The sequence below is a fragment of the Enhydra lutris genome, unplaced genomic scaffold (genome assembly GCF_002288905.1).
Source record: "Enhydra lutris kenyoni isolate GAN:26980312 unplaced genomic scaffold, ASM228890v2 scaffoldscaffold70, whole genome shotgun sequence".
Taxonomy (NCBI): Eukaryota; Metazoa; Chordata; class Mammalia; order Carnivora; family Mustelidae; genus Enhydra; species Enhydra lutris.
In genome coordinates this window covers 7,598,367-7,622,066 of record NW_019154154.1, presented here as the reverse complement: position 1 = coordinate 7,622,066, position 23,700 = coordinate 7,598,367, and the positions used below count along the sequence as shown (strand labels likewise).

Here is a 23,700-nt window from a genome sequence, read left to right as displayed (position 1 = left end):
CCTTCTGGCACCCACCGTGCCCTCTACCTTTCCCCAACTCTCATTCCTGAACCCATTCCGCTGTCCTAACAGTTTCCTTCCTCGACAAGGCAGAAGTCCACACAGCCCCCTTCGCATTCACTCTCTTGACCTCTCAGCCTTTCACACAACAGCTTTCTGTTCTGCTGTCATCTCATCTTAAAGGTTTTCCAAAGGAGCAGCAGAAGAAAGCAAGTAGAAGGCAAAAATGCAATGAAATCTCTAGGTTTTGCAGAACCCCCTGCAAGAGAGGCTTTGCTCGGATTTCCATCCAATGTGATAGAATAGCAGCTGTGGCTGAAAGGAAACAGAAAGCAGGATCAGGTTGAAGGGTGGCCTAGTGAAGCTCTTTCCAGGAAGACAGCCCCCTGATGGCCAAATGCGACTAAGGTGACCCATTTTGGTGACCAAAATGGGACTTCTTCTTAGAATGTCCCTTCCAGCTACAAAAACCTACTTGTGGACATCCAGAGATTCTAATGCTGTCAAAAACCCGTTTCCTTACTCTATGACAAAGAGTAAGTCTTGCCCTGAAATCCCTATGGCCACAGTCTGTTTCAATCCCAATGTTCTTGATTATTAAAGACTGGAAAGTGTTGAAGAACCAAGCAGCAAAAACCAAATGCAGGGGCGAGGGGAGTGAGCACCACTGCCAACATTTTTTTAAAGATTTTCTTTCTTTTTTTTTTTTAATTTTTTATTTTTTACAAACATATAATGTATTTTTATCCCCAGGGGTACAGGTCTGTGAATCGCCAGGTTTACAAACTTCACAGCACTCACCAATGTCCATAACCCCACCCCCCTCTCCCAAATGCCCTCCCCCCAGCAACCCTCAGTTTGTTTTATGAGATTAAGAGTCCCTTATGGTTTGTCTCCCTCCCAATCCCATCTTGTTTCATTTATTCTTCTCCTACCCTCTTAACCCCCCCATGTTGCATCTCCACTTCCTCATATCAAGGAGATCATATGATAGTTGTCTTTCTCTGATTGACTTATTTTGCTAAGCATGATACCCTCTAGTTCCATCCACGTCATGGCAAATGGCAAGATTTCATTTCTTTTGATGGCTGCATAGTATTCCATTGTATGTATATACCACATCATCTTAATCTATTCAACTGTTGATGGACATCTAGGTTCTTTCCGTAGTTGGCTATTGTAGACCTTGCTGCTATAAACATTCAGGTGCACGTGCCCCTTTGGATCACTACGTTTGTATCTTTAGGGTAAATACCCAGTAGTGCAATTGCTGGGTCATAGGGTAGTTCTATTTTCAACATTTTGAGGAACCTCCATGCTGTTTTCCAGAGTGGTTGCACCAGTTCGCATTCCCACCAACAGTGTAGGAGGGTTCCCCTTTCTCCGCATCCTCGCCAGCATCTGTCATTTCCTGACTTGTTAATTTTAGCCATTCTGACTGGTGTGAGGTGATATCTCATTGTGCTTTTGATTTGTATTTCCCTGATGCTGAGTGATGTGGAGCACTTTTTCATGTGTCTGTTGGCCATCTGCATGTCTTCTTTGCAGAATTTTTTCATGCTTTCTGCCCATTTCTTGATTGGATTATTTGTTCTTTGGGTGTTGAGTTTGCTAAGTTCTTTATAGATTTTGGACACTAGCCCTTTCTCTGCTATGTCGTTTGCAAATATCTTCTCCCATTCTGTCAGTTGTCTTTTGGTTTTGTGAACTGTTTCCTTTGCTGTGCAAAAGCTTTTGATCTTGATGAAATCCCAATAGTTCATTTTTGCCCTTGCTTCCCTTGCCTTTGGCGATGTTCCTAGGAAGATGTTGCTGCGGCTGAGGTCGAAGAGGTTGCTGCCTGTGTTCTCCTCAAGGATTTTGATGGATTCCTTTCTCACATTGAGGCCCTTCATCCATTTTGAGTCTATTTTCGTATGTGGTGTAAGGAAATGGTCCAATTTCATTTTTCTGCATGTGGCTGTCCAATTTTCCCAACACCATTTATTGAAGAGGCTGTCTTTTTTTCGTTGGACATTCTTTCCTGCTTTGTTGAAGATTAGTTGACCATAGAGTTGAGGGTCTATTTCTGGGCTCTCTATTCTCTTCCATTGATCTATGTGTCTGGATTTGGGCCAGTACCATACTGTCTTGATGATGACAGCTTTGTAATAGAGCTTGAAGTCCAGGATTGTGATGCCACCAACTTTGGCTTCCTTTTTCAATATTCCTTTGGCTATTCGAGGTCTTTTCTGGTTCCATATAAATCTTAGGATTATTTGTTCCATTTCCTTGAAAAAAATGGATGGTATTTTGGTAGGAATTGCATTAAATGTGTAGATTGCTTTAGGTAGCAAAGACATTTTCACAATATTTGTTCTTCCAATCCAGGAGCATGGAACATTTTTCCATTTCTTTGTGTCTTCCTCAATTTCTTTCATGAGTACTTTATAGTTTTCTGAGTATAGATTCTTAGCCTCTTTGGTTAGGTTTATTCCTAGGTATCTTATAGTTTTGGGTGCAATTGTAAATGGGATTGACTCCTTAATTTCTCTTTCTTCCGTCTTGTTGTTGGTGTAGAGAAATGCAACTGATTTCCGTGTATTGATTTTATATTCTTACACTTTACTGAATTCCTGTACAAGTTCTAGCAGTTTTGGAGTGGAGTCTTTTGGGTTTTCCACATATAGTATCATATCATCTGCGAAGAGTGATAGTTTGACTTCTTCTTTGCCGATTTGGATGCCTTTAATTTCCTTTTGTTGTCTGATTGCTGAGGCTAGGACTTCTAGTACTATGTTGAATAGCAGTGGTGATAATGGACATCCCTGCCATGTTCCTGACCTTAGCGGGAAAGCTTTCAGTTTTTCTACATTGAGAATGATATTTGCGTTGGGTTTTTCATAGATGGCTTTGATAATATTGAGGTATGTGCCCTCTATCCCTACACTTTGAAGAGTTTTGATCAGGAAGGGATGCTGTACTTTGTCAAATGCTTTTTCAGCATCTATTGAGAGTATCATATGGTTCTTGTTCTTTCTTTTATTAATGTATTGTATCACATTGATTGATTTGCACATGTTGAACCAACCTTGCAGCCCTGGAATAAATCCCACTTGGTCGTGGTGAATAATCCTTTTAATGTACTGTTGAATCCTATTGGCTAGTATTTTGGTGAGGATTTTTGCATCTGTGTTCATCAAGGATAATGGTCTGTAGTTCTCTTTTTTGATGGGATCCTTGTCTGGTTTTGGGATCAAGGTGATGCTGGCCTCATAAAATGAGTTTGGAAGTTTTCCTTCCATTTCTATTTTTTGGAACAGTTTCAGGAGAATAGGAATTAGTTCTTCTTTAAATGTTTGGTAGAATTCCCCCGGGAAGCCATCTGGCCCTGGGCTTTTGTTTGTTTGGAGATTTTTGATGACTGTTTCAATCTCCTTACTGGTTATGGGTCTGTTCAGGTTTTCTATTTCTTCCTGGTTCAGTTGTGGTAGTTTATAGGTCTCTAGGAATGCATCCATTTCTTCCAGATTGTCAAATTTGTTGGCGTAGAGTTGCTCATACTATGTTCTTATAATTGTCTGTATTTCTTTGGTGTTAGTTGTGATCTCTCCTCTTTCATTCATGATTTTATTTATTTGAGTCCTTTCTCTTTTCTTTTTGATAAGTCTGGCCAGGGGTTTATCAATCTTATTCATTCTTTCAAAGAACCAGCTCCTAGTTTCATTGATTTGTTCTATTGTTTTTTTGGTTTCTATTTCATTGATTTCTGCTCTGATCTTTATGATTTCTCTTCTCCTGCTGGGTTTAGGGTTTCTTTCTTGTTCTTTCTCCAGCTCCTTTAGGTGTAGGGTTAGGTTGTGTACTTGAGAACTTTCTTGTTTCTTGAGAAAGGCTTGTACCGCTATATATTTCCCTCTCAGGACTGCCTTTGTTGTGTCCCACAGATTTTGAACCGTTGTGTTTTCATTATCATTTGTTTCCATGAGTTTTTTCAATTCTTCTTTAATTTCCTGGTTGACCCATTCATTCTTTAGAAGGATGCTCTTTCGTCTCCAGGTATTTGGGTTCTTTCCAAATTTCCTCTTGTGATTGAGTTCTAGCTTCAGAGCATTGTGGTTGAAAATACGCAGGGAATGATCCCAATCTTTTGATACTGGTTGACACCTGATTTAGGACTGAGGATATGATCTATTCTGGAGAATGTTCCATGTGCACTAGAGAAGAATGTGTATTCTGTTGCTTTGGGATGAAATGTTCTAAATATATCTGTGATGTCCATCTGGTCCAGTGTGTCATTTAAGGCCTTTATTTCCCTGTTGATCTTTTGCTTGGTTGATCTGTCCATTTCAGTGAGGGGAGTGTTAATGTCCCCTACTATTATTGTTTTATTGTTGATGTGTTTCTTTGATTTTGTTATTAATTGGTTTATATAGTTGGCTGCTCCCACATTAGGGGCATAGATATTTAAAATTGTTAGATCTTCTTGTTGGACAGATCCTTTGAGTATGATACAGTGTCCTTCCTCATCTCTTATTATAGTCTTTGGCTTAAAATCTAATTGGTCTGATATAAGGATTGCCACTCCTGCTTTCTTCTGATGTCCATTAGCACGGTAAATTGTTTTCCACCCCCTCACTTTAAATTGTTTTCCACCCCCTCACTTTAAATCTGGAGGTGTCTTCGGGTCTAAAATGAGTTTCTTGTAGGCAACATATAGATGGGTTTTGTTTTTTTATCCATTCTGATACCCTGTGTCTTTTGATTGGGGCATTTAGCCCATTAACATTCAGGGTAACTATTGAGAGATATGAATTTAGTGCTATTGTATTGCCTGTAAGGTGACTGTTACTGTATATTGTCTCTGTTCCTTTCTGATCTACTACTTTTAAGGTCTCTTTTTGCTTAGAGGACCACTTTCAATATTTCCTGTAGAGCTGGTTTGGTGTTTGCAAATTCTTTCAGTTTTTGTTTGTCCTGGAAGCTTTTAATCTCTCCTTCTATTTTCAATGATAGCCTAGCTGGATATAGTATTCTTGGCTGCATGTTTTTCTCGTTTAGTGCGCTGAATATATCATGCCAGTTCCTTCTGGCCTGCCAGGTCTCTGTGGATAAGTCTGCTGCCAATCTAATATTTTTACCATTGTATTTTACAGACTTCTTTTCCCGGGCTGCTTTCAGGATTTTCTCTTTGTCGCTAAGACTTATAAATTTTACTATTAGGTGACGGGATGTGGACCTATTCTTATTGATTTTGAGGGGGGTTCTCTGCACCTCCTGGATTTTGATGCTCGTTCCCTTTGCCATATTGGGGAAATTCTCTCCAATAATTCTCTCCAATATACCTTCTGCTCCCCTCTCTCTTTCTTCTTCTTCTGGAATCCCAATTATTCTAATGTTTTTCGTCTTATGGTGTCACTTATCTCTCGAATTCTCCCCTCGTGGTCCATTAGCTGTTTGTCCCTCTTTTGCTCAGCTTCTTTATTCTCTGTCATTTGGTCTTCTGTATCACTAATTCTTTCTTCTGCCTCATTTATCCTAGCAGTGAGAGCCTCCATTTTTGATTGCACCTCATTAATAGCTTTTTTGATTTCAACTTGGTTAGATTTTAGTTCTTTTATTTCTCCAGAAAAGGCTTTTATATCTCCTGAGAAGGTTTCTCTAATATCTTCCATGCCTTTTTCGAGCCTGGCTAGAGCCTTGAGGATCGTCATTCTGAACTCTAGATCTGACATATTACCAATGTCTGTATTGATTAGGTCCCTAGCCTTTGGTACTGCCTCTTGTTCTTTTTTTTTTTGTGGTGTATTTTTCTGCCTTGTCATTTTGTCCAGATGAGTATATGAAGGAGCAATTAAAATACTAAAAGGGTGGCAAAGACCCCAGGAAAATGCGCTTTAACCAAATCAGAAGAGACCCCAAATCGTGAGGGGGGAGAAAGGGGATAAAAAGAGGTTCAGAAAAAAAAAAGAAACAATTTTTAAAAGAAAACAAATAAGGAAAAAATATAAAAAAGAAAAAAAATACATATATATATATATATTTGATAAACTAGTTTAAAAACGTTAAAAAAGAAAAGGGTAAAAGTTAAAAAAAATAGCAGAAGAAGAAAAAAAATTGAAAAAAAATAACATTAACTGCAAGACTAAAGAATTATGGGGAGAAAGCCATGAGTACCATGCTTTGCTTTCTCCTCCTCTGGAATTCCGCTGCTCTCCTTGGTATTGAACCTGCACTCCTTGGTAGGTGAACTTGGTCCTGGCTGGGTTTCTTGTTGATCGTCTGGGGGAGGGTCCTGTTGTAGTGATTCTCAAGTGTCTTTGCCCCAGGCGGAATTGCACCGCCCTTACCAGGGGCCGGGCTGAGTATTCTGCTCCGGTTTGCTTTCGGGAGCTTTTGTTCCCTGAACGCTTTCTGTAGAGTTCCGGAGGTTGGAAATGAAAATGGTGGCCTCCCAGTCTCTGGCCCAGAGGATCCGAGAGCTCAGGGCCCCACTCCTCAGTGTGCCCTCAGAGAACAGCACCCAATTACTCCCGTCTCCCTGGCCTCTGGCCGCGCTCCAAGCTCACCCAGGCTGCGACCAGTTCAAGGTAACCCCAAGCTGAGAGCTCACTCCTCGGTTCTGTCTCTGTAGCCGGCTTCCCCGTTCTAATACCTACAAGCTCTGGGACACTCAGACACCCCCGATCCTTCTGTGACCCTGTGGGACCTAAGGCCACGCTGACCCCGCGTGGGCTTGACCCCAGTTTAGCCTCTGGAGCGATGTCCCTCAGCGGAACAGACTTTTAAAAGTCCCGATTTTGTGCTCTGTTGCTCCGCCGCTTGCCAGGAGCCAGCCCCGCCCCCACGGTCTATCTTCCTGTTGCTTTGGATTCGCTTTTCTGCCAGTCCTACCTTTCAGAAAGTGGTTGATTTTCTGTTTCTAGAATTGCTGTTCTTCTTCTCTTCGATCTCCCATTGGATTTGTAGGTGTTTGCAATGTTTAGATAAGCTATCTAGCTGATCTCCTGCTAACTGATGTAGGCTCAGCCTGATACTTCTCCACCATCTTGATTCCTCCAAAGATTTTATTTATTTGAGAGGGACAGAGAGGCAGAGCATGAGATGGGGGAAGGTCAGATGGAGCAACATACTCCCCACTGAGGAGGTAGCCTAATGTAGGACTCGATCCTAGGACCATGAGATGACCTGAGCTCAAGGCAGATGCTTAAAGGACTGAGCCAGCCAGGCACCCCGACTCCCGCCAACTTTCCATCCCCAGGCATTTCTATTCAGCCTGCCAGGCGATGTAGAGGAGGCAGTGCTCAGGTTTGGGTGCCCAGACACAGGCTGGGAGACATCACCCTGCACTATTGGCCACAAGCAGCCAAGGTTTGGCAGCGTCAGAAGCCAGAGTGTGCACTTGCCTACCCTCCACTCTCTTGTCAGCTGATTGCTGTGCTGTGGAGCTTAAGGCCCCCAGAAATCCAGTCCCACACAGAAAAATGCTAATTCCAGGGCCCCTGCACAAAGAATCCCAGAGCTCAACTGTTCCTGTGTTGGAGCACTCCTTAAGTTCTCGTTACACCAGGAGTAGGACACTCCTTTGCTCAGAAAACCACAGCTGACGTCTGGAAACATAAAAGTGTTGAACGTCAGCAGCAGTGTGGGAACCTGGAAGGAGAACAGAAATGGGAAAGTGTCCACTGGTTTAGTGACTTATCCTCAGGAGGTGGAACAGTAGGGCAGTAGGGCAGCATCTAGTCAACTGTCTCTCTGTGTCCTTCCTGAGACTGAGAAGGTTCAAGTGGACGCTGGGAAGACAGAATTCTTCTAGGCGGATGTGGCCCATGGTAGTGACCCCACTGTGGGTGACCCTGACAGGACAGCAGCCCACAATGTGTTGGAAGGGGAGGGTCTAGTCCCAGCTGCAAACATCTATCTCGTTGGCAGAAAAATCTAATATCTCATGAGTATTTATTTAATTTTTTTGATTTTTTTATTAACATAATGTATTTTAGCCCCAGGGGTACAGGTCTGTGAATCCCCAGGTTTACACACCTCACAGTACTCACTGTAGCACACAACCTCCCCAATGTCCATAACCTCACCTCCGTCTCCCTAACCCCCTCTCCTCTGGCAACACTCAGTTTGTTTTGTGAGATTAAGAGTCTCTTTATGGTTTACCTCCCTCCTGATCCCATCTTGTTTCATTTATTCTTTTCCTACCCCCAAACCACCTACCTTGCCTCTCAACTTCCTCAAATCAGGAAGATTATATGATAATTGTCTTTCTCTCATCGACTTCTTTCATTAAGCATAACCCCTCTAGTTTCATCCCATCACTGCAAATGGCAAGATTTCATTTCCTTTGATGGCTGCATAGTATTTCATTTTATATATATACACCACATCTTCTTTATTCATTCATCTGTTGACGGACATCTAGGTTCTTTCCATAGTTTGGCTCTTATGGACACTGCTGCTGTAAACATTCAGGTGCACGTGCCCCTTCGGATCACTACATTTGTATCTTTAGGGTAAATACCCAGGAGTCCAATTGCTGGGTTGTAGGGCAGCTCTATTTTCAACTTTTTGAGGAACCTCCATGCTGTTTTCCAGTTTGGTTGTACCAGCTTGCATTCCCACCAACAGTGTAGGCAGGTTCCCCTTTCTCCCCATCCTCCCCTGCATCTGTTATTTCCTGACTTCTTAGTTTGAGCCATTCTGACTGGTGTGAGGTGGTATCTCATTGTGGTTTTGATTTGTATTTCCCTGACGCCGAGTGATGTGGAGCACTTTTTCATGAGTCTGTTGGCCATCTGGATGTCTTCTTTGTGGAAATGGCTTTTCATGTCCTTTTCCCATTTCTTGATTCAATTACCTGTTCTTTGGGTGTTGAGTTTGCTAAGCTCTTTATAGATTTTGGATACTAGCCCTTTATCTGATATGTTGTTTGCAAATATCTTCTCCCATTCTGTCAGTTGTCTTTTGGTTTTGTGAACTGTTTCCTTTGCTGTGCCGAAGCTTTTGATCTTGATGAAGTCCCAACAGTTCATTTTTGCCCTTGCTTCCCTTTCCTTTGGTGATGTTTCTAGGAAGTAGTTGCTGTGGCTAAGGTCAAAGAGGTTGCTGCCTGTGTTCTCCTCAAAGATTTTGATGGATTCCTTTCTCGCATTGAGGTCCTTCATCCATTTTGGTCTATTTTCGTGTGTGGTGCAAGGAAATGGTCCAGTTTCATTCTGCTGCTTTGGGATTGGGTGTTCTGAATATATCTGTTATATCCCTCTGGTCCAGTGTGTCACTCAAGGCCTTTATTTCCTTGTTGATCTTTTGCTTGGATGATCTGTCCATTTCAGTGAGGGGAATGTTAAGTCCCCTACTATTATTGTATTCTTGTTGCTGTGTTTCTTTGATTTTGTTATTAACTGATTTATATAATTGGCTGCTCCCATGTTAAGGGCATAGATACTTACAGTTGTTAGATCTTCTTGTTGGACAGACCCTTTGAGTATGATATAGTGTCCTTCCTCATCTCTTATTACAGTCTTTGTCTTGAAATCTAATTGATCTGATATAAGGACTGCCACCCCACCTTTCTTTTGATGTCCATTAGCATGGTAAATTGTTTTCCACCCCCTCACTTTAAATCTCACTTCTAAAGTCTTTGGGTCTCAAATGAGTTTCTTGTAGACAGCATATTGATGGGTTGTGGTTTTTTATCCATTCTGATACCTTGTGTCTTTTGCTTGGAGCATTTAGCCCATTTACAGGATAACTATTGAGAGATATGAATTTAGTGCCACTGTATTTATTGCCTGTAAAGTGACTCTTACTGTAGATTGTCTCTTTTCCTTTCTGATCTACTACTTTTGGGCTCTCTCTTTGCTTAGAGGACCCCTTTCAATATTTCCTGTAGATCTGGTTTCGTGTTTACAAATTGTTTTCGTTTTTGTTTGTCCTGGAAGCTTTTTATATCTCCCCCTATTTTCAATGATAGCCTAGCTGAATATAGTATTCTTGGCTGCATGTTATTCTAATTGAGTGCTCTGAATATATCACACCAGTTCTTTCTGGCCTGCCAGGTCTCTGTAGATAACTCTGTTGCCAATCTAATATTTTTACAATTGTATGTTACAGACTTCTGGTCCCTTGCTGCTTTCAGGATTTTCTCTTTATCACTAAGACTTATAAATTTTACTATTAGCTGATGGGGTGTGGACCTATTCTTATTGATTTTGAGGGAAGTTCTCTGTGCCTCCTGGATTTCGATTCTTGTTCCCTTTGCCATATTAGGGAAATTCTCTACAGTAATTCTCTGCAATATATCTTCTGCTCCCCTCTTTCTTTCTTCTCCTTCTGGAGTCCCAATTATTCTAATGTTGTTTTGTCTTATGGTATCACTTATCTCTCGAATTCTCCCCTCGTGGTCCAGTTGTTGTTTGTCTCTCTTTTGCTCAGCTTCTTTATTCTCTGTCATTTGGTCTTCTATATCACTAATTCTCTCTTCTGCCTCATTTATCCTACCAGTAAGAACCTCTATTTTTTTTCAAACATATCTATATTTTTATATTGGGGGGAGGGAGTAGAAAAAAAACTCCTATACTGGGCCCTACACAGTGGCAGCTTCTTGTTTCATAGGGTTAAGGAAGACTTTGAGGAAATAAAAGTTGTTTGAAAAAATCCAGGTGTAGTTGCTTTGTATGTTGTGATGGGTAGAAGGGTGAAGTGAAGTTGAAGGCCCCTCATACCCTCCATCTTGCCTCAGACTATGTCCTGGAACCCTGGGGTGGAGAAAGTGCCACTTTCATTCCTGCTTCTTGGGATTGTTGATGGCCACATAGTGATAGAGAACGAAAAGCAGGAAGAGTGACAAGCCCAGCATTTTGGTGAAGATGGCGAGCTGCACATCTGTGATCATCCTAATCAGCTACGCTCCCCGTGATGCAGTCTGCATACTAGCTGGAGGTCAAGAACCTCTATTTTTTATTGTACCTCATTAATAGCTTTTTTTATTTCAACTTGGTTAGATTTTAGTTCTTTTATTTCTCCAGAAAGGGCTTTTATTTTTCCAGACAGGGTTTCTCTAATATCTTCCATGCCTTTTTTGAGCCCAGTTGGCACCTTGACAATCGTCATTCTGAACTCTAGATCTGACATATTACCAATGTCTGTATTGATTAGGTCCCTAGGCTTTGGTACTGACTCTTGTTCTTGTTTTTGTTTTTGTTTTCAGTGAATTTTCCACCTTGTACTTTTATCCAGATAAGAATATATGAAGGAGCGAATAAAATACTAAAAGGGTGGCAAGGACCCCAGGAAAATGTGCTCTAACCAAATCAGAAGAGACCCCAAAACATGGGGGGAAGAAATTGGCTAAAAAGTGTTCAGAGAAAAAAATTAAAAAAAAAAAAAAAATATATATATATATATATATATATATATATATTAGATTGGTGACTAGAACAGAGTCACCCACTTAATTTTGGGAATATTTTAGTCTCTTAAAAGAAACTATTTCCCAAAATTTTAAAGAATGAAAAAAACACACACACACGCACACAATAAGGGTAAACATGATGAAGTGATGGAATATGACTATAAAGATGAAAGTTTTTAAAAAAAATTTCTAAAAAAGGAGTTGATAGGATAAGTGGAGAGAATTTGCTCAGGCTGGAGACTAGAACAAAGACCTGTGCTAGATTTAGGTTTTATTTTGAGCTATTAGAAGAAGTTTTATCCCAAAACTTTTAAAAAGAAAAAACCCTATGTGTATACAAACAATAAAGGTAGATACAATGAAGGATAAAATATAAGTATAATGATCAAGTTTCAAAAAAGATTTTTAAATTTAAGGTATTGTTAAGATAAACTGGTTTAAAAAGTTAAAAGAGGAAAGAGTAAAGGTTATAAAAATTTTAGCTTAAGAAAAAAAAATTTTAAAAACTTAATTAACTTAACAAGACTAAAGAATCATGGGGAGAAAGCCATAAATTCCATGCAAAGCATAGAATTCCTCCTCCTCTGGAATTCTGCTGTTCTCCTTGGTAAGTGAACTTGGTCTTGGCTGAATTTCTTGCTGATCTTCTGGGGAAGGGGCCTGTTGTAGTGATTCTCAAGTGTCTTTGCCTGAGGCGGAATTGTACGGCCCTTACCAGGAGCCGGGCTAAGTAATCCGCTGGGGTTGCCCTTCGGAGCTTTTGTTCCCTGAACGCTTTCCATAGAGTTCTGGAGGATGGCATGAAAATGGTGACTTCCCAATCTCTGGCCTGGAGGATCTGAGAGTTCGGAGCACTACTCCTCAGTGCACCCTTGGAGAAAAGTGCTCAATCATTCGCATCTCTCTGGCCTCTAGCCACGCTTTGATCTCCCCCAGCCTGTGACCAAGTGTCTCTGGCACACAGCCCTGCCTGGAGTCTCCAAACCCAGTATATCCCTGCACTCTTCTGGGAGGGTCTCCCAGGATCTTGTGGGGTCCCTGCTCACAGAGCAGGGGCCTGCCTATGCCATGGATCACAGCTTAAGGTAACTCCGAGTTCAGAGCTCATTCCTCAGCTCAGTCTCTGTAACCAGCTTCCTGGCTCTAATACCTGGGAGCTCTGTGACACTCAAACACCCCCGACCCTTCTGTGACCCTGCAGGACGTGAGACCATGCTGTCCCCCTGTGGGCTTCACCCCGGCTTATCCTCTGGAGCAATGTCCCTCAGTGGAACAGACTTTTAAAAGTTCTGATTTTGTGCTCCATTGCTCCCATGCTTGCGGGGAGCCAGACCATCCTCCCGAGGTCTATCTTCCCATCGCATTGGATTCACTTCTCCGCAGGTCCCACCTTTCAGAAAGTGGTCGATTTTCTGTTTCTAGATTTGCTGCTCTTCTTTGCTTTGATCTTCTGTTAGAACGTATGTGTTGGGAATGGTTTGATAAATTACCTAGCTGATCTCCTGCTACCTGATGTCATCTCAGCCTGTTTCTTCTCTGCCATCTTGACTCCTCCCCACTCTCATGAGTATTGAAAAGGGATCCTGACAACTTGTCTCTGGAACTTCAAGTCCATCATGCAGTTGACTCCTCCCATACCCCCTGTTGCCATACACAACCACAATCAACAAGACTTTGGCATCTATAGTGCAATCTAGAATCCTTGATCCCTCACCCTCTCCACCTGACTGAATTCATGCCATGGCCTCTCCTGGTTCTTGAATCCTCTGTCCATTTCTATTCCTCACATCTTTTAACAGCTGCTTCCAGACCAGCCATTATCTCACAACTCCTTTGTGTTCCACCTTGGATATTGGTTCATCTGAATAATTCTCCCTCTGGGTTTCTGTTTCTCTCCAAACACCTTCATAAATAAACGGAATCCAAATGGGGTTTCTGAGAAGACAGAGGTAATGGTTTCAAGGATCTCAGAAGGGTTAGACTGCAATCAGCTTTAGTGTTATCATCTTAAAAGATCCTCATCATTATTCTAATCCAGGTGCAGAGCAGAATCATGCAGTATCTTTCAGTTTCCCTTGTTTCAAACTGCATTTCTCAGGCAATCTTTTCCGGGCCTGAGTGGACTTATCAGATAGGCAGAGCTCTCAGGCAGGGCGAGGATCCTGTCTCCTTCCAGAGAGAGTGAGCAGCTGAGTCCTGCTTGCCAGTCTCCTGTGAGCTGGTTGGTGTGACTCCTCTCATCTCTCCTTAGAGTTGAGCACATGTGGATTGAAAGAAAGGAAAATGAGGTGGCTCATCTTGTAAACTGAGAGCCTCATGGGGACCCAAGAGTTGGTCTTCTGGGATCGTCTGGCTGAGCCAGCCATACTCCTAACTTGCAATAACTCAGTACAGCCTTCGTTTCCCCCATCTGCTGGAGCTGCTCATCTCCAATGTTGCTGCATGAAATCTGTCTGTCATACACTCTGTCATTTTCTCAGCAGACAGGCCACTCTTACACTTTCGTGACGTTCAGACATAACAGTTGTCTCCCCCCGACACACACAGCTGCTGACATGTTTTGCTTTCGAGGAAAGCTGACATGAGAAACAGAAAAAACTGATGTCTTAAAAATGAAGAGAAAACGGGCAGCCCCTTGGTCTTTCTCTTCCTTCCATCTGTGTGATCCTCACAATGAGGTAGAACATGATCAGAACCTGCAAGTCAGAGTATGTCCTGTAAAGCAAGTGGAAATATTAAGTAATTCAAATTCTCTTTGTTGTTGTTACTTAAGGAGAAAATGCAACACCATGAATAAGCAAAGGCAACAAGGAAGTTTGTCCCTGACACCATCGCCTGGGACTCACCCCCCTGCATTCTGAGCACCAGACAGATGGCCAGATGAAGCTGCCTACTGGAAACACACAGTCTGAATGAGCTAGTGAAAGTCATTAGTTGCTGTGCTGGAAGTTTCTCCTGAGAGACCCAGTCAGTGAATCCCTTGTGCTCAGCTCAGAAATTTTGGACGTACAAGTGTTGTCAAGTTTCAGAAAAAATTGAACCATGGGGGATCCTGGGTGGCTCAGTTGGTTGAGGATATGATTCTTAATCTAACTTCAGATCTTGATGTCATACTGTAAGTTCAACCCCACGTTGGGCTTACTTTTTAAAAAATGTGGGTGGAGTTTACTTTAAAACAATGAAAAAAAAAGAAAATTAGGAGCTGTGATGGCACAATAAATGTATTCCCTTATGGAAGGTGAAAGGATTATAATCGGTCTTTTTTCTACTTGGAGAAAACAAACGTTCACCCTCAGCATCTGGGGGCTGTTGACATGTTTGATACCTGGTCAGGAGACGAGGAGGTCAGCACTGAGAGGGTCCCAGACACAAACACTCCAGGGGGAAAGGCAAGGGCAAGGCTCTAGGGGCATTAAGTGCTTTGCTAACAAGGAAACCAGCCCCTGCACAGTAGGGGAATCTAGAGTACTCAGGACATGGCCAGACTGTCCTCAGGAGTGAGCCCAGGAGAGCCCAGGTGGAGGACACTCAGTCACTGCAGAGGAAAGAGGTTAGTAGAAGTGATAACTACCTTGTCAGTGGGTGCTGCTGGGAAAATCCCGCCATCTGGAATTAGAACCTTGACACCTCCTCCTCCCAGACAAGAACAGGCTTCCCCCTTGGGGCACTTGTAATGCCTTGGAGCGCTCTAACAAAACTGTGTTATTTACCGTTGTTCACTGGTTTTAGTGGATATTACATAAGAAAAAAATGGCACAGAATTCTTGGAGGACACAAACTGTCCTCAAGGTCAGTGTGACAAATCTAGGAATAACAGGAATCCTTAAGATTGGAGGAGTTTCCCTCCATCATTTCCTGGGTCTCAGAGTCTTACCTGGACAGGTGATCTTTCTTACTGGTGAGCTGCAGTGGTGTCTTGTGGGTATTGGTGATGTTAGAGGCTTGCTGTGATGCAGGCTTTGGAAATGAAAACACAAATACATTAAATTTTATGATTTAGCTCTACAAAACTCATTCAACACCTCAGTAGTTATCTAGTGTTAAACAGAAAAAACATTTTGACAATACCTTCCAGAGTACGTAGTAACAGGAGAAGTTAAAGATGATGTTGTCATGGTGCCTGGGTGGCTCAGTCAGTTGGGCAGCTGCTTTCAGCTCAGGTCATGATCCCAGGGTGCTGGGATAGAGCGTCGCATCAGGCTCCCTGCTCATTGGGAGCCTGCTTCTCCCTCATTGTCTGCCTGGTGCTCTACTTGTACTCTCTCTGTATCTACTTCTCTCTCAAATAAATAAAAATCTTAAAAAAATGATTTTGTCATATGAGGTAACATTCAAATTCCATACACTGAAAACCCATGTTAAGTAAATAATACCACTTTTCAGTTGCATTTAGCAAACTGGATTGATTTGAAATGTTCAGGTACACTGTAATCATTATGTCCTCTTAGAAATACTTAATTTGCATATGTACTCCATATACTACACTGTATACATGTAAAGAAATTATAAATCACTCATCAAATTTACTTACATATTTAAGCATCAATATCTTTATATATAACTATTAACTTAAAATATGTAGTCATTCTGGACCCTGAATTGGATAAATGTTAAACTTTTTTTTATCTTAAAGCACAGACAAATATACAATATAAAACGATATATACTGTGTCTACCTGCTATTAAGTTTTCTTGGAAGTTGCAATTAAAAAACATCCAAAAGATTCTGTAGGCAAGGATAATACTTAAAGAAAATAATACATGGTTGAGAAACCCATGCTCCAAACCCAAGTAGAAAGTGTAGAAAGGAAAGCAAAAAGAGAAGTAGAAAGTAAGGGAAACATTTAGAAATTGAAAACTGCTACGTCCCCTACTTAAGCCTCACGCACAAGACAAGATGTTCAGAGAAGATAGAGGCACAGGTCCCAGACGTGCCCACCCCAGCCAGGCCAACAGCATCTGTAGGATCCCCCATGGCCCTGTCCTGCTCCTTCTTGGTGGCCCCGGTGGTGCTCACCTGCCACTCCCTTGGCTCTCTGGGATGTGACCTGCCTCAGGACCACGGCCTGATGCACTGGAGGGCCTTGATGCTCCTGCGACACATGAGGAGACTGTCTGCTAGCTCCTGTGACAAGTACACAAATGACTTTGGCTTCCCCCAGGAGGTGTTTGGTGGCAAGCAGCTGCAGAAGGCTCAAGCTCTCTCTGTCATCCATGTGATGAACCAGAAGACCTTCCACCTCTTCTGCACAGAGGCCTCACCTGCTCCTTGGAACACGACCCTCCTGGAGGAATTGTGCTCGGGACTTTCTGAGCAGCTGGGCCGCCTGGAAGCCTGTCCCCTGCAGGAGGCGGGGGTGGGAGAGACAGCACTCATGAATGGGGACTCCATCTTGAGGAACTACTACCAGAGAATCTCCCTCTATCTGCGAGAGAAGCAATACAGCCCTTGTGCCTGGGAGATGGTCCGAGCAGAGATCATGAAACCCTTGTATGCATCAACAGCCTTGCATAAGAGACTAAGGAGTGGGAAGTGACACTCCTTTCAACATCGAAATGGTTCTCTCTGAATAATAATATCACACTCCCATGTGTCCTGTAGTGTCAAAGACTGTCATTTCTGCTGTCATTATGACAGGAACTGAATCAGTTTGTCACATGTTCTCAGGAGTATTAAGAAACATCAAGTCAACGCTACAAACACCTGTCGCTTTCAGATGACCATGCTGATCTGCCTATTTAGCTATTTATTTATTTCACTATTTGTAAGATTTAAGTTATTTTTTATTGTATTATATTAGTTGTACCTTCCCTTTGTGGTTAAGAGAATTATATATGTCTTACATTTATTAAATTCTTTATTTTCTGTTCATTAAATGTTTCTATAGAAAACTTCTTGTGTTTGTTTCTTATTGAAGCAGGAAACAAGTCTGATTATAACCTAATGAAAGAACAGACTGTACAACTCACTCACTCGTTATTTCATTTTCACATTAGAAGTAATCGCATCGACTCCCTGGAAGTCACTTTGCATGCTGTCTTCACGGAAAAGGCAGACTTCACAAGTCCAATGATGTGTCGGTATCTTGGATTTTGTAGAAAATCTAACCTCAGAACAAAAATCATAGTGAAGTAATATCAGTTATGTTAAAGGGAAGTGTGCGAAGAAGGGAAAATATGAATTCTGTAAGTAGAAAAGGAAGCAGACATGTCAGGAAATGAAAGGAAAAGCATCAGATACATTCTACATCACAATGGTAGACACACAAGTGCGATTATTCTTTATGGAATGGATTGTTCAGGGGCACCCGAGTGGCTCAGTTGGTTAAGTGTCTGCCTTTGGCTCAGGTCATGATGTCGGGGTCCTGGATCCAAGCCTTGTGTCGAGCTCCCTGTTCAGCTGGGAGTCTGCTTCTCCCTCTCACACTCCCCTTGTTTGTGCTCGATGTCTCTCTGTGTCATATAAATAAATAAAATCCTTAAAAAAAAAAAATCAAAACAAACAAAATGGATCCTAGGTGCTGCCATTTACAAGCCACTCCATTCATGTAAAGCCCAGGAGCTAAGTGGTTGCCTGGGAGGAGAGCGTAGAATGAGAAATGGTGCCTCAAGCCTCCCCTGGTTAAGGGAGAAAAGAACCACACTGCAAACAAAGGTCGAATGTCCCTAAGGCAGTAGCATAAGAGCGAATATTGGTTAAGAGTCTATTTCAAAGCTGAGAAAGTCTTCAAGGAATGACATCATTGCAAAGGGTGCATGGAAAGGGTCCACAAATCTGGGAAGTAGAAGGGTTATGACCACGGGGACCAGCTGTTTTGACTGAATCACTCACCAGAAACCACACTGGCGGTGGAGGAAAGACGAGGAACAGAACAGAAGCTAGTGACTATAGATAGAAAATAGATCCGGGAAATTTACCTTCTTTGGGCTAATTAAACATCCATGAAAAAATCAAAAAATAATTGAAATGGGTGATGCCTTCTAATGTCTTTTAATCCATGTAAAGCTTGTATAAAGAAAAGCAAACAAAAATGAAAAGTGTACGGGAACATTATGCAAATGAAAACTACCCAGTTCTATTGAAGATTCATGAATAGAAAGAACTGAAAATGAACTGGGGCCCAGGGCACTCCCCACTGTTCCCCCAGGCCACCAGAAGCCCTCAGGTGCAGCGTCCATCCCCTCTGCTGGGCTCCTACTGGTTCCCCAAGGCAGCATCTCAGCTCTGGGCTGTGAGTTGCCTCTTGGCCCCAGGCAGCTTCACAGGTGGGCCTGCTGCTTCTGACACAGAGGAGGAGCATCAGTCCCTTCTCCTGAACCAGGGACACCTCCTCTGGGAAAGGTGCGTGGCTCCCAGTTCCAGGAGGTCCATGCCAAGTCTGTCCTCCATGAGATGCTGCAGCTGACCTTCACCCTCTTCCTCACCGGGTGCCGCCATTTGCTGCCTGAACCCGCCCCTGCTGGGGCAGCCAGAACCCTGGAAACCTGTGTGGTACCTGCAACAGGAGTGGGGGAGTCTCCCCAGAGTTTGAGGGCCCTGCCCTGGCCATGAAAATGTGCTTCCAGAGAATCCATCTCCATCTGAGACAGAAGAAACAGAATGACTACCTTGGAAGGAGTCTGAGTCAAAATCAGGTGACCCATCTCTTCTTATTCAAATAAAGACATAAGGAAAGGGAAATGATAAAAAGGAAGAAAGCAAGAAAGGGACCTGGAAATGATATTCTTGACCTACAACACTAAGTCACATAGCCATGAGTTCCATCTTTCTAAGGACTCCTCTTTCTGCTTCAGCCATACAATGTGTTAAGTTACTCAGCATTGTGGATAAAATGTGTCTGTGACAGGACTGTCCCTAAGGGCTTCCATCCTCAGGACAGAGCTAGCCTGAAGTTGTTCACATGTTCACGTATTGCAGGATCCTCTGGTTTCTGGATCAACACTGAAACATTTGGCTCTGTGTGTTTCCACTGGACAGTTACAACGTCCAGTCCTCCCTAGTCGGTGGAGTCCACAGGTTTGTGAGTTGTACCTTTGGAATCTCTGCTAGGCTGCCCCTGTGAAGAACAGATGGAAATCTGCTGGCTTTGCCAGCAGAGGGAGGGGGAAAGCAATCACTCTAGAATAGTCTGAGGCTACCTCTCCACAGTGCTAGAGGCCAAGGGGATCTGTGACCAGGAGACTGAAGGAGGAAAGTCAGGAAGAGGGGACAGCAGACTACCCACTGGAGATGCAGGGGTGAGTCTGGACTCTCCAACAATGCACGTCCTGGAGACATTAAATCGCAATGTGTCTTGCATATTTGGAAATCGAGGCACGGTACTGAAAGTCCTTCCGTCTCACATGAGTGTGAAATGAGAAGATGCCCTAAAGCTTCAGAGAACCTTTGACATTTAAGGCTGAGAAGGAGTAGGGGAGCCTGTCAGGGGCACAGAGATGGGGCAGCCAGTGCAGGTGGGACGAAACCAGGGAAGAATGATCTCCAGGAAGTGTGGCAGAAGGGAAGATTCAGAATTTCCCAAGAGGAACCTCAGGCAGGAATTTATCCCATGCACTACAGGACTGTGCCCTGCATCTGGATTTTGCTTCCATCTTGTTTGATCATGAAAACCTCACTTGAATGCTCTGTAGCTCAGTTTCCCCAGATGTAAAGTGGGGTAGAAATATTCCTAGAGCTGTTGTGATAATGAAGTGGCACATTTCAAAGCATCTAGTATCTTCCACTGAGTGAGAGTTTAACAGATGGGGACTATTATCTTATGTTTTCCCTAAAAAAGTTATCTTCTCTTAGCATTTTCCATATAACTGACTGCAAAGGGCTGATCCTCAAAAATATCATTGTGAAAAAAAATAAAATAAAATACCCATTGGGAACAGTGGCCTATCCACTGAATGTAATTAGTTACACAATAATGTATTATGTATACATATACACTGTATCTATGTTCACTCTGTACATTCTGGTACAGCACGTTTCCCCTTTCTCCATGCCCACTGAGATCCCATCCTTTCACTCTCCAATCACAGTGTTTCCCTCTCCCCCAGTGTAGAAACCTCCTGTGAGTTCCCCCTCCACCCTCCCTCCTCAGGAGCCTCTCCTGCCCATTCACACAGCTGCTTCCTTTTCCTTTGTGGTTTCTGTCTGGCCTTTTTACTTCCAATTACAAAGCCACAAAGAAAAACACAAGTTGTTTCAAATTTCCAGGTTTTTTCGAAACTCTCCTAGCAGAAGCCTTGTTGTTTTCTTTTTCTTTTTCCTTTTCTTTTTTTAGATTTTATTTATTTATTTGACAGAGAGAGAGAGATCACAAGTAGGCAGAGAGGCAGGCAGGGGTGGGGGGAAGCAGGCTCCCCGATGAGCAGAGAACCCGACGCGGGGCCTGATCCCAGGACCCTAAGATCTTGACCTGAGCTGAAGGCAGAGGCTTAACCCACTGAGCCATCCAGGTGCCCCAGCCTTGTTGTTTTCTTTTCTCCTGGTGACTATTGTTGACCTGAGGGAATGTCCCCACTGCAGTGATGTTACAGTGGCAGGAGCAGAGAGGAGATGGGAGCAGGAGGCTGCTGTTCTGTGGCCCATCACAGTCTTTACAGGGGAGGCTGCCAGCGAGGGGGCAAGGTGGGCTAGACAGTGACCAGGTGTGCACATGGGCTCATGTTGTATGTAGAAGTCTGTCCCCTGGTGGGAGATACTCCTCCAAAGCAAGCAAACTAACACAAACAAACAGAAACAAAAACTTTCCTGGAATGAACAGACTCTGCTAGTGTTATAAGCCATGAACTTCAACAAAAATGCCCTTTTTTAAAAAATAGCAGATAGGTTCCTAGTTACAGTGAGCAGAAGGTCCTGAGTTTTTCTCCATCTTTCCTGCTCTGGAGCTACAAGTTCTCTCCCCATTACAGCATCCCCCCACCTGAGGGAACACTTGTTCCAGTTGCTTCCAACAATGTAACAAGTAGTTGTTAGGGTTGGGAACAAGGCTTTAACATGCCATGGGCATTCTGTGGATATTGCTGGTATTTGAGCCTTGTTTTGATGTGGGCTTTGGAAATGAAATACAAATAGATTCTACATAATCAATTAATTCTTCAAAACTAATTCCTTGTATCAGGAATATTATCTGGTACTAAATAGAAAAAATATTTTGAGAATAACTTGGTGAGTATCTAGCTGCAAGTGAAGTTAAAAATCATTTTCTCATTGAAGCCATACTAAAATACAGTAAACTAAAAACAAACATCCAATAGTAATTGAATAATAATTGGCTGTTAGCAATTTAGAATAATTCTCAGTATCTAGGGACACCAATATTATTATGTCCTGCTAGAAATACTTAATTTGCATTGAACTTTTATATTTCCATTTAAGTCAGAAAATGTAGACATCAGTCATCATAATTAGATATCCAATAACGGATAAATAGCTTTAAAATATAGCTTTCAGTTGAAATATTTAGTCAATCTTAACCCTGAATTAAATAAATGGAGTAAAATGATCTTTTTTTAATCTATAAAGCAGAGCTATACATACATAACTGTATATACTGTAGATCTGTGTTACCACGTTTTGTTGGAAGGTTCAATTTCATAAATATTCAAAAGACAGTATCAGGAGACAGCAATAGGAAAAAGAAACGGTTGAGAAACCCATGCTCTACAACCCAGGCAAAAGTGTAGAAAGGAAAGCAAAAAGAGAAGTAGAAAGTAAGGGAAACGTTCAGAAATCGAAAACTCCTATGTCCCCTACTTAAGCCTCATGCACAAGAGAAGATGTTCAGAGAACCTAGAGCCACGGGTCCCAGACGTGCCCACCCCACCCCATCTGTAGGATCCCCCATGGCCCTGCCCTGCTCCTTCTTGGTGGCCCTGGTGGTGCTCAGCTGCCACTCCCTTGGCTCTCTGGGATGTGACCTGCCTCAGGACCACGGCCTGATGCACTGGAGGGCCTTGATGCTCCTGCAACAAATGAAGAGACTGTCTGCTAGCTCCTGTGACAAGTACACAAATGACTTTGGCTTCCCCCAGGAGGTGTTTGATGGCAAGCAGCTGCAGAAGGCTCAAGCCCTCTCTGTCGTCCATGTGACGAACCAGAAGACCTTCCACCTCTTCTGCACAGAGGCCTCACCTGCTCCTTGGAACACGACCCTCCTGGGGGAATTGTGCTCGGGACTTTCTGAGCAGCTGGGCCTCCTGGAAGCCTGTCCCCTGCAGGAGGCGGGAGTAGGAGAGATGCCCCTCATGAATGGGGACTCCATCCTGAGGAACTACTTCCAGAGAATCTCCCTCTATCTACAAGAGAAGCAATACAGCCCTTGTGCCTGGGAGATGGTCCGAGCAGAGACCATGAAACCCTTGTATGCATCAATGGCCTTGCATAAGAGATTGCAGAGCAGGAAGTGACACCCCTTTCAACATGGAAATGATTCCCTCTGACTGATAACATCACACATTCCAGAGTTCTGCCGTGTCAGAGACTCTTAATTCTGTGGTCGCGAAGACATGAACATAGTTTGTCAAGTGTTTTCAGAACATGTCAACTCTACAAGCAGTAGTTGCTTACAGATGACCTTGCTCATGTCTATTTATCTATTTAAATATTTATGTAAATATTGATAAGATTCAGTTTTTTCATATAATATGATGTGCACCTTTACATAGCATCATATAATAAAATATATTTATAATATGTAATCAGTTTATCATTTTCTTCTTTATGGAACTTTAAGGACAAAAGGGTTTTCAAAGAGGAACACCAGGTCTGATTGTGTAACTTTGTTGGAAATTGGACAGCAGAATGCATTTACCATCATACTGCATTAACACTGGAAATAACAACTGACTTTCTCTAAGACACTTGCACGTTGACCTTAGGCTATAGGACATAATAAATACAGATCCTGATGTCTACATCTTTGGTTGTAGGGATATATAAATATGGTTGCTGTAGGGATGGAATCTATAAACAATCCTCCTACCTAGTGTCCTAATGAAGAAGGAAAGGACGTGACTTCTCTCACCTGCTGCCTGAACAGAGAGGTAGAAGTACACAGAAAGTGCACACAGAAAATCTGTGGACCCCTCGACAGGTCACTGGCAGACATAGAGGCACGTATGTCCAGTGTCGGGGGGAGGTGAGCTGGCATTTGACAAGAAACGCCATTGCTGAGGTCCACATCTAGCAGGCAAAGCCAGAAATAGAGGTGGTCACGCAGGGAGACCGTGTCATGTGAGAAACAGACATAAACTTGATTCTGAGGCTCTTCAACCATTGAAGGGAGGGGAGAGAAGAGCCACAAAGGAGA

General features: G+C 42.7%; 3 protein-coding genes across 3 annotated transcripts; 2 read left to right on the top strand and 1 right to left on the bottom strand.

Moving 5' to 3' along the window:
- Positions 1 to 10,765: 10,765 nt before the first annotated feature.
- LOC111159876 (dolichyl-diphosphooligosaccharide--protein glycosyltransferase subunit 4-like) lies at positions 10,766 to 10,879 on the bottom strand. Its single transcript, XM_022522527.1, has one exon. It carries the CDS (start codon positions 10,877 to 10,879, stop codon positions 10,766 to 10,768), a length of 114 nt encoding a protein of 37 aa, XP_022378235.1.
- Positions 10,880 to 16,254: 5,375 nt separating this feature from the next.
- On the top strand, positions 16,255 to 16,935 carry LOC111159858 (interferon alpha-1/2-like). Its single transcript, XM_022522509.1, has one exon. It carries the CDS (start codon positions 16,372 to 16,374, stop codon positions 16,933 to 16,935), a length of 564 nt encoding a protein of 187 aa, XP_022378217.1. The 5' UTR covers positions 16,255 to 16,371.
- Positions 16,936 to 22,127: 5,192 nt separating this feature from the next.
- LOC111159859 (interferon alpha-1/2-like) lies at positions 22,128 to 22,798 on the top strand. Its single transcript, XM_022522510.1, has one exon. It carries the CDS (start codon positions 22,169 to 22,171, stop codon positions 22,796 to 22,798), a length of 630 nt encoding a protein of 209 aa, XP_022378218.1. The 5' UTR covers positions 22,128 to 22,168.
- The last annotated feature ends 902 nt before the right edge of the window (positions 22,799 to 23,700 follow it).

Excerpts from the sequence above, each read along its gene's own strand:
- LOC111159876 (XM_022522527.1), bottom strand. The coding sequence starts at position 10,879 with ATGATCACAGATGTGCAGCTCGCCATCTTCACCAAAATGCTGGGCTTG.
- LOC111159858 (XM_022522509.1), top strand. The coding sequence starts at position 16,372 with ATGGCCCTGTCCTGCTCCTTCTTGGTGGCCCCGGTGGTGCTCACCTGC.
- LOC111159859 (XM_022522510.1), top strand. The coding sequence starts at position 22,169 with ATGTTCAGAGAACCTAGAGCCACGGGTCCCAGACGTGCCCACCCCACC.